Source organism: Staurois parvus, unplaced genomic scaffold (assembly GCF_062004578.1).
Source record: "Staurois parvus isolate SC_StPar_1 unplaced genomic scaffold, SC_StPar_1.0 ptg000476l, whole genome shotgun sequence".
NCBI classification, from domain to species: domain Eukaryota; kingdom Metazoa; phylum Chordata; class Amphibia; order Anura; family Ranidae; genus Staurois; species Staurois parvus.
Window position 1 is genome coordinate 4,067,311 of NW_028318272.1, and position 11,216 is coordinate 4,078,526.

The 11,216-nt window shown below is 39.5% G+C and overlaps 1 protein-coding gene across 2 annotated transcripts in view; it reads left to right on the plus strand.

Moving 5' to 3' along the window:
* Positions 1 to 10,263, plus strand: part of ADCY7 (adenylate cyclase 7) — a 351,396-nt gene extending 341,133 nt beyond the window's left edge. For both annotated transcript variants that reach the window (XM_089689483.1, XM_089689484.1), the window contains 3 exons: positions 402 to 516; positions 3,212 to 3,336; positions 4,909 to 10,263. In XM_089689483.1, the coding sequence (XP_089545609.1) occupies positions 402 to 516; positions 3,212 to 3,336; positions 4,909 to 5,055 (387 nt within the window). In that variant the 3' untranslated portion in view covers positions 5,056 to 10,263. The remainder of the gene's footprint in view (positions 1 to 401; positions 517 to 3,211; positions 3,337 to 4,908) is intronic.
* The last annotated feature ends 953 nt before the right edge of the window (positions 10,264 to 11,216 follow it).

Consider the following 11,216-nt stretch of genomic DNA (forward strand, 5'->3'; position numbering starts at 1 on the left):
CATGGGCCAAACACCTCAATAGCTAGGAGCCTAGGCATGCCTGAATCACCAGCAAGAGTGCTGGTAGTTACTGATTGTTTTCAGAGTTTTGTGGACCTGAATTAGAAAAACACGTTTCTTACATAATTTCATCATCTTGTTTTTCTTTTCTACTTTCCACCTAGATTACAGCACCTCTCTATTTGTAGCATGAATGTGTGAAATGTTATCTGTCATCTCTACTCCTTGTTGTATAAAGGAAAAAGGTTTTTTTTTATGAAAATGTTTATATTTGTTCTTTTAATATATCATATAATAATACAATTAAGTTTCTATTAAGAGAAAGATTACCTGGGGCACTGGGACTTTGACATTGATTTCATGATAGTGAAAGTTATTACTCCTATTCCTTTTTCTTTTAGGACCAAGAAAAACAGAATGCTCAAATAGGAATCACTGTTGAATTTGCAATGGCTTTAATGCAGAAGCTAGATGGGATCAACAGACACTCCTTTAATAATTTCCGCCTTCGTGTTGGTATGTTGCTGAGTGTATTTTGCTAACAAGGATACAATAGCTGCCAGAATCTCTCTATAGGCTGTTGCATATTTAGTGGAAATTATAATGTATGGATTTGGCCATTTTAATTAGCCATGTATTGTTCCAGATGAGCATGGCTGTTGTGCTTCTTTCTGTCACTGTAACCTCATGGATCCACTGATGCTCACGCTGACAATAGTGGAGACATGAAATAGGTATTTATCCATTATCCAACTTTATCACTATTATTGGGTCATTTTCTGGTAGCAGGGTAGATGAAACTTTTAGTTAAGTTAGGAGATCCCTCTTCTTCACTTCTTTTTGATGGTGTAAACAGAGATGGGGCTTATTCTTCATCCTATATTAGGAACATGGATAAGCCACAAGAGAGTGAAAGTTTTAGCTGTTTTAGTGTGTATATAAACATAACACCTAAAAGGCAGATTGGACATTGTTGGACTGGTGAATATATCTGTTAAATGGTTGCAGGCCATTCTTACTGAATGGTGAAAGATAAATAAATGGTGAAAGAAAATATATTTAAGCAACTGTAGGATTGGTAACTGTAGAACACACTGGTAACCTACAACTGCTGAATAGCCAAGCTCAACCCGCAGCAGAAATTTTGGAGCTGTGGGAAGAAAATCCCTGTTGTGGTCATAGACAGAGGTGAAGGCCTAGTAGTAGATCAAATTCTGCTCTATAAAACTCTTTTCTACATCTTTAAATGTTATTTAAACTTCACTAAAAGCTGGAGATCAGCTTTAAAGCGGAACCATACCTACCTTCTCTCCAGTGCTGTGGTGTCCCGAGGTCCCCACAAGCCATTGTCATCTTTAGCTAGATCTTCCGGGTAATGACCTTCTGCCATTTTCATTGGCCCAGCCGTGATTATGTCACTCCTGCGCATGCCTCACGTCTGTGTCATGTCATCAATTTTCGGCAGTAACTATATTTGTGAGCAACTGTTTTCAAGGATGATGCACACAAAGGGCAAAATTAGAACCAAAATGTCTAAGGAGCACCTTGACAATTCATTTAGAATTGCTACTACACCCATCAAGCCAGATATTGATGTGTTAGTTTATCAAAAACAGTATCAAATATTGCACTAAATTTATGTTGCTCTCTTTTGCTTTTATAGTAAAAAATAATCCAAAAAAATTAAGTTTTATTATTCAGATTGGTACATTATCTATGTCAGTGATCGTTAACTTGTGATCTGCACAACGTTTTCTGCTCATCTGCTATCCTTATTGTTAGTGTATTTTATGTGTGGTCCAAGACAATTCCTCTTCTTCCAATGTGGCCCAGGAAGGTCAAAAGGTTGGACACCCAAGGTGTACAGGGCATACAGACAGATAATAGAACTTTAATGTAGGAGAGACATAGCATGTATCTTCTGCATTAAAAACCCTGCCTATTTGCTAATTGTTTCTTGCTTAAAGTTCCACTTTAAAGCAATACTAAACACTTACATTTTTTTTCTAAAACTAAAAAACACAGCACAGAGCAGCCCGGATCCTCCTCTTCTTGGGTCCCCCACAGGCTCTCTTGTCGGGTGCCCCCCCACAGCAAGCAGCTTGCTATAGGAGCATCGGCTGCTCAGTGTGTCCATTCACACACAGAGCCGCGGCTCGGCCCTGCCCCCTCTCTCTTCTCATTGGCTAACTGGCTGTGATTGGCTCCTACTGCTGTCTCAGCCAATGAGGAGAGGGAGTCCCACGATAGCCAAGACTCCAGTGTACATCGCTGGATCGAAAGGGGACTTAGGTGAATATTAGGGGCCTGGGGGCTGCTGCACAGAGAAGGTTTTTTACCTTTGTGCATAGAATGCATGAAGGTAAAAAAACCTTGAGCCTTTACAACTACTTTAAGTTTAAAATAATAGTAAACAAATAATTTGCTAAAGTCGACATTTTTAGTTCTGCTGGTATTTTTTTACTTTTCTGATTATATCTTGGCACTGGGATGAGTCCTTAGTACAGTATTCAAGAATGGGATTAACCGCTTCACCCATCAATTGTGGGCAGTCAGCACAGCCAAGCTAGGCAATGTATCCATATGTTGCAGCCTTTCCTCTGGGTTTTGGGCGTGTGTGCATGCACCCTGCTGGCCCATGCCCTATCTGGACACAGCATGCGTTTGTCAGCAGGTTTCAACCAATGATTTAATCTGAAACCTACTGATCAGGCTAAAAATAATATATAAATATATAATAATATAAAAAAATAAAAAAGCTCAGTGGCGATCAAATGTTACCAAAAGAAAGCTTTATTTGTGTGAAAAAATGACAAATTTAATTTGGGTATGGTGTTGCATGACTGCGTAATTGCAGTATAAAGTAGCACAATCCTGAATAGCAAAAAATACCCTGCTCATGAAGGAGGTAAAATCAAATGGTTAAAGTATATCTAACATAGCAAAGATCTTTGTTACCTTTTGGTCTCCTAATAATACCAATGAATGCATTTTGTTATATTTGTTTGATAAGAACATAAAAATACCTACGCTGATGATCACTGGTTCCAAGCCACTGACCCTGCCAAGTGACATTTGTATTAGTACTTTGCAGGCACCGTCGAGCATATCAATCCACCACATTTAAAGGAACCCCTATAAACCTAAAGGGGAACCTTGGTTGAGAAGGTCTGATCTAGGTTATAATAATATGACTTATTGCATCTTTTAGGTATAAACCATGGACCAGTTATTGCTGGAGTCATTGGAGCTAAGAAACCTCAGTATGACATTTGGGGGAATACTGTGAATGTTGCAAGTAGGATGGAGAGTACAGGAGAGCTTGGGAAAATTCAGGTAATTCTTTAACAAGTTATACAATGCATTTATGATTAATCAGGGAAATCTGTGTGGATGAAGGAGTACATGAACAAAAAAGAGTGTGTCTGGAACGAGACCCCCGGAGGGAAAAGCACTTTTGCTTTCATTTTGATCCTCGTCATTTCATTCCACTAAGTATTTTTTAATGTCTTTAGGGCACCTTGGGCATGCATGGATGTGTTTTGTCATCCTTATAGCATTTGGAAAAGAGTATTTCTTCTCACAATGTTTGCAAATTGCTGTCAGCAGAAATTACACTGTGGAAATATTTTCAAACTCTAGATGTTGGTCTCACCAGGAGGAAAAGAAAACACAATTTACTGACCAGACTATAAGGAAACATTATTCTATAATTGTGGAGAACAGTAATAGGATTTATTTAAAAGTTACAAAAATAAACTAATTTGTCAGACAAATTTACCCTTTTGCCTGTCAATTGAGGCTGGACTGGAGCCTTTCCCCTGCAGTGCTCTTTATTTGCAGAAATGCATATTTCTCTTGTTTGAAAACTGCATTGAGACGTACAGTGTTACTTGAATTGTATTCCTGGATTTGCATGTCTGCGAGAACTTGCAATAATTTCAAACTTTACAGAAATCTCTCATTAAGTTGTTCATGTGATATAGTTTGAATACCATGTCATAAATATATTATTTATCATTGTAAAAGAACATATTTAACAGTCTTTTTTTCTTCTATTTTTCTGGGGGAAAAAAAACTGAAAAAGACATGTGTTTTTCCAACTTTTTCGATTTTTTTTTTTCTTTTTTCAAGGCCTTCTCATCTCTAGTCCAGAGTAATTAAAACACCTTACCTTAATTACCTGTGTGATTAAACCCTCTGCACACTTAGGGGGTCCTGTACTAAAAACTTGAGAGTGCAACATCTAGTGCAGCTGTGCATGGTAGCTAATCAGCTTCTAACTTCAGCTTTTTTAATTTGACAATAAACCTGGACACTGATTTGTTTTTATGCAGAGCTGCACCAGAATTTGTACTCTGAAGTTTTAGTAACTCAACCCCCTTAATTTATATGTGCGGACTGTTTGTCTGTTTTTAACCCATCTGTTGACAGATGCAAAACGGACATCAATGTATCTTTATGGAAAAACAGATGTAAAAGGATGATCATCTGTTTACATCCGTCAACATCTGCTTTTTGAAACGGATCAAAGCCTCGAAAAAGGAATGTAAACAAACTGTGTTTTTACATCCGTTTTTGCATTTTAGTGGATCTAAAAAAACTGATGAAAAACTGATGTAAACTTCATCCGTGGCTGAACCGATGAAACAATTTGTCCACCCGCATGAAAGGGGCCTTAGGGATGAAGGTCACATGCTTCTCCCATACATTGAAACACTGGATATTTCTTCCATAGATGAATGGAGTGGTGGGGGAGGAGCAGTGAAGGTTTCAGTGGGTGGAGGTGCCCTAACAAGGGAACCTGTCACTTTGCCATAATTGGATAAAGTGATTAATTATCTTTAAGGACTTTTAAATCCGTTTAGCTTCTTTCAGTTTTTCTTGACCTGTACACTCTCATTTCAGGTAACAGAAGAGACGAGTCGTATTTTAGAAGGGCTGGGATATTCATGTGAATGTAGAGGACTAATCAACGTTAAAGGAAAGGGTGAACTGAGGACTTACTTTGTTTGTACAGACATGGCCAAATGCCAGAGCATTGGAATGAACTAAACCTGCTCCTGATTTGAACTTGTAAAAAAAAAAAAATACCTGCTGCCTAATTTTATATGAAGATGTTGACAAGTCTTTTGATGAAGCTCCCATTCCAATAGCATATATTGGAGGATGTTTTACATAGACTGCCAGTGTTCTGCTTGTCAGTATGGAGAAGATGTATTGACTATTGTCAGAATTATATTGTTTACACAGTGAAGGCCTAAAGTGGCAGATGTTATTATGGCCCAACCATGGATTCATTTAGGACACAGAACTCTTTTTCTGCCGGTACATCTGTCTATGATACATAAAAATGCACCTTACATTCCTAAACTGTGCCTTATGCAGTAAGATAGACAATGATTAAGGTAAATTGGAAAACAATGTGGCTGATTCTGATAGCTGTGTCATCACAACAGTAGACACTTGTAAATCTGAAAAGTGTGAAGAAGCTAACTGATCTGTATTTCCAGCCAATGGAAGCAACAATAAGCAGCCAGTAAGCAGAATTTATATGATTTATGTACAGCTACTGCAGACTTTACAGACCTTTCAAAGGACAGCACAAGCAAAACTAAAACACACTGTAGTCACAGAGAGTAAATGTTGTAGGTAGAGTTATGTGTCATTCTCACTATTGTGCACCAGGTGAGCTTTAAATAGCCTGTCTTACTTTCTGTTGTTTGCTCAATATCTGCATCTTCTGTATATGGCACATTGTAATCCTGGGAAAAAGACAGTCTGTGGAGGATATAGCTGAAGTCTATTACAGAAAAAATGATACAGTATGTGGAGGAGCAGAGATCAACCAATGCAGTCATTGGGTCCGGTATTCTTAACCCTTTGGCCTGAAGAGTTCATAAAAGGTCTTTTTTTTTGACCTGGCATTTTCTTTGCAGCCCACCTACAGGCAGGACAAAAAATACCTTTGCAATAGGGCCCCCTGCACTGCAAGGATTAAACGCAAGGAGTGCCAGAATAGGGAGAAATACCTTATTTTGCGCACCAGCAGTATCCCTTCAGTGGTGTGATCAATCGCCCGCAAGCTCCTCTCTATACTGCTCAGAGCCATGGTAGCACGCTCGCCCTGCACTTGTATAATGCAGGGATAACAGCCCTCTATTGTATGTGTTGATGCAGAGCAGACTGCCTACACATCAGAGCTTTGGGAAGAGGAGGAACTGGACAGAGTGGGGAATAGGCTAATTAATCACTTTTGTTCCCCCTAGAGAAGAATTCTTTGTAATTCCAGGAGTTGAGATGTAATGTAACTTTAGTACAGGAAATATTGAGTGAATGCAAGATATGTGCATAAAAAACAAGTGGTACTCAAATGAATTAACTCCAGAGGACTGAAATGCCAGATGTGGCATCTAAATTGTCAGCTCTTAGTAGGGTAAAACAGTTTTTCCTATCAAACATTATTATTGCTAAATTGAAACCAAGGAATCCTTTTAAAACCATTGATAAAACTTGGCAGCACAAATTCTGCTTAACTCTTTACAGAGCTCTATTTATTGCTGGAATCTTTAGAATCTGACACTTCCAGGTGTGTCGTATGTCTGTTACTGCATCTTCTGTTACTGCAACTCTGAAGTGATGAAGTATTTACAAAGTGATGAAACAGCTGGAGGGTGGAACCGCAGTGCACAGCACAGATAAGCAGGCATCTGACACATCCAGAAGTAATGGATACAGCAGACACCAGTGGTGGCTGTAGAGGGCAAAGAGTAAGGGTATTATAAATCTAGAAGCTGACTTTTTTTCATGACCGTGTGGTGTTAGGTTACATGCTCTTCAAGCTGCAGATCATTACAATGCTGGATATCAAAATAAAAAAATTGATCTCTGTTCCTAACAAGACACCTAGTATTATCCTGACAAGCCCTGGAAAATGCACTTTTACATGTTAGTATGTGCCTGCAACAGTTTAAATGAAAGCCAGAAAAAATTCTTTAGCCTGGCTTTTTTGCCCATGAACATGTTGCAATGAATGTGTTTTTGTAAGTTGCACTGAATATGCAAATTTTTGTAAATACTGTTGCTGGTGCTTTAATTAATCCCCCAATGCTTTGATAAATTATTGTACAGTAGGTTGTATAAAAGGTAAGTAATTGTTTGCAAGGTAAATTAGCATAACGTGTACACTCAGTACTATATTGCAGTGTATTGTGACTCTAGTCCTCAGGAAGTGTATGTCCATGCAAACAATACTTCTCAGTTTTGCATAGAGTGGGAAAAGTGTTAGAACCCCTGCCAGGTTTTTAAGGCTACCAGAAGGATTTACTCCCACTTCAGTGAGCAGAACATTTGAACAGCAACACAGGCTGAAATGAAAATGCTTATCTTTATTAGGGAAAGCTGGAGCTGTTCATTTCAACACAAAGTAAAGCTTTGCTAAGTGCTTGGATGTATTCAGCCATTCAGGTTGTACCCTCTCAATCCTGGCATTTGTTTTTACTAGGCTAACAATAGGATTGCTTAAGGCAGTTTAAGGTTTGAAGAATTGTTCATATTTTACCAACTAATAATTTTTAGATCTAGAAGTTACACAATTTAACTGCACTATTACAGGATATTGGTGCTCAAGAACGTATTAATCTATTAATACAAGGCAAGTGATGCAGAACCACTGATTGGTTTTTCATGCAGGTGTGTACACTTACAACATTAGATCAAGCCCTAAATTTAAAAAAAACCCAAACCCCCCAAAAATCAGTTCTGTAGATATATGTTCAGAACTCAATACAGAATTTCCATAAGTACACTATATTGCCAAAAGTGTTGGGGTGCCTGCGTTTACACGTACATGAACTTTAATGGCATCCCAGTCTTAGTAGGGTTCAATATTGAGGTGGCCCATCCTTTGCAGCTATAACAGCTTCAACTCTTCTGGGAAGGCTGTCCACAAGGTGTGTCTATGGGAATATTTGACCATTCTTACGGAAGCGCGTTTGTGAGGTCAGGCTCTGATGTCAGATGAGAAGGCCTGGCTTGCAGTCTCTGCTCTAATTCATCCCAAAGGTGTTCTATCGGGTTGGGGTCAGGACTCTGTGCAGGCTAGACAAGCTCCTCCACCCCAAACCCGCTCATCCATGTCTTTATGGACCTTGCTTTGTGCACTGGTGCGCAGTCATGTTGGAAAAGGAAGGGGCCATCCCTAAACTGTTCCCACAAAGTTGGGAGCACGAAATTGTCCAAAATGTCTTGGTATACTGATGTCTTAAAAGTTCCCTTCACTGGAACCAAGCCCAACCCCTGAAAAACAACCCCACACCATAATCCCCCCTTCACCAAACGTTACACTTGGCACAATGCAGTCAGGCAAGTACTGTTCTTCTGGCAACCACCAAACCCAGACACATCCATCGAATTGGCAGACAGAGAAGCACGATTCGTCACTCCAGAGAACACATCTCCACTGCTCTAGAGCCCAGTGGCGGAGTGCTTTACACCACTGCATCCGATGCTTTGCATTGCACTTGGTGATGTAAGGCTTGGATGCAGCTGCTCGGCCATGGAAACCCATTCCATGAAGCTCTCTAATCACTGTTATGCTAATCTGAAAGCCACAAGAGGTTTGGAGGTCTTTATCTAATGACTATGCAGACAGTTGGCGACTTCTGTGCACTGAGTGCTTCAGCATGCACTCACCCCACTCTGTCATTTTTCGTGGCTGAGTTGCTGTTGTTCCCAATTGCTTCCACTTTGTTAAAATACCACTAACAGTTGACCGTGGAATATTTAGTAGCAAGGAAATTTCACAAATGGACTTATTGCACAGGTGGCAACCTATCACGGTACCACGCTTGAATTCACTGAGCTCCTGAGAGCGACCCATTCTTTCACAAATGTTTGTAGAAGCAGTCTACGTGCCTAGGTGCTTGATTTCATACACCTGTGGCCATGGAGGTGATTGCAACACCTAAATCCAATGATTTGGAGGGTTGTCCCAATACATTTGTCAATATAGTGCATATAGCCCATGTACAGAGACAATTGGTTCTACTGAGGTTGAAACCTGTTTAGCTACAGCTTACAGATTTAGTTAATAGGCAAGATTAAAGAGTAAATATGTCTAGTAATGTCATGTGCTATAAAGCTTGCCATACATTTTACATTTTGACTGTACAATTTCTGTGCATAATGAAATAGGAGGACCTACCTAGCCTATCCATTTAGTTTGTTTCCAGCTCCAGCCAAGTAGCCTTGTTGTAAATCTTTTTCTTGGTCACATGATCTCTGGTAAAGCAGAACGTGTTCAAACTCCTACCCTTCATCAAAAATTACATGACCAATTGCTGAGTTTTCTGAACAGATTGTGAGAGGCAATGGGATGCACAGAATAATAAATTATTATATTGCTTTAGTTAATTTTTATTGTTAGAATGCACACCGCATTGCATTACCAAATGTGATCATAGACCTACCATAGTGAGCATGCCTATAAACCGAGTAAACACCCCATGCATCATCCTAATCCTGAAGAGACAATACTGACTGGTCAGGAAAATCAAAACCCACCACCATCATTAAAAGCAATGTTAATGGGCAACTCTAATATGCCGCTGTTACTTACAGTCAATAATGTTGGATAGGCAGCTTAAGTGCATCATATTTCAGGACAAAATATCCTGTATTATTACAGCTAAATTCAAACAACATAAAGCTTATGTATGGTTAGTAATGTCAGACCTGTAGCCTTTTTGAAAGCAGGAAGGCAAACTTTGTCACTAGACATACACATTAAGTGCCCTATGACAGGACATGAACATAAAGGACCACTATGCAGTAGAAACAAGTTTAACCTGGAACTGAAAAACTAAGAAATATTTTACCTCCTGATTTCAAATAAAAATATGTGAATACACATATATGAAAGCAATCCACTTAGCACCTCTTGGTTTATATATGGTCTTGTTTTCTTTTTCTTTAATATCCTTATATTTTCAGTAGGGGTACTTAATTCCTATTTTATTTGTAAGTAATTTTTGTACAAATGTACTTTTTAAACTGCTGTATAGCCAAATTGTCTTCATATGTTAAATAACCTCCAGTGTTGTTGTTTTTTTTTAACATGTTAATGTGATGTCATGTTTATTTATTACACTTTCACATGCAAGCTCATTGCCAGATACTACAGTACCTCTAATTACTGTGTAATTAAATACATTCATGTTGTTTTTATTGTGGACTGGCTGTGAAATAAAAAATGTCATGTAAGTCAGGTTTTTCTTCTCTCACTAAATGACCTGAGTATTATTTAATTGGGTTTCCAGTTTCTTTAACACAATTATAAGGCTGATAATAGACTTTTGCTAGTTCCTCTAATCTGTTATGTTCTAAAATCTTTATGAAAATGTATAGCCGGCTACTTTAAAGTGAACCAAGCATCACATGTGGCTTTCCATGTTAAATGCATGTATGCTGGGTAATGTGTCATTGTAACACTAACATGGGCATTACTAAAAACAGTAGTGTATTTAGGTTTTGTGCTGCCCTAGGCAACACAAAAATTGTGTGCCCCCCTAGTGAGAGAGAGAGGTTGCATGGTGACAGTAGCAACTTGGGTGTAAAGGGTGGTGACAATGAACAAGGGGTGTGTACAGTGTATTATGGGGTGTGATGGTTGTATACAGAATAGAATGGGGGGGGGTGGGTGTAAGCAGGAATAGTGGGGTGTGATGGGTGGTGAGAGGTGCAGGAGGGTTTATGTGATTGGTGTATGCAGAGTATAGTAGGGTGGGATGTATGAGATGTGCTGGCAGGGTATGTTGGAGTTTGATGGCTGTAATGTGGAGTGTTGGGTGATGTCAGGTCTCTGCAGGGAGTGGATGGGTGTATGTAGGGTATGGTGGGATGTGAATTCCATCCGACTCAGACAGAACCCCCCAGAGTGATCCCCCCCTTCCAACACAGAGACTGCCCGCATATACACTGATCCCCCCTCCCATATACACTGATTCACCCTCCCCCAACAGACTGCCCCCATATACACTGATACCCCCCCAACAGACTGACTCCATATACTCTGATTCCCCCCACAGACTGCCCCCATATACACTGATCCCCCCCTCCCCACAGACAACCTTCATATACACTGATCCCCCTCCAAAAAGAATGCCTCCATATACACTGATTCTCCCCCACAGACTGACCTCATATACACTGATCCC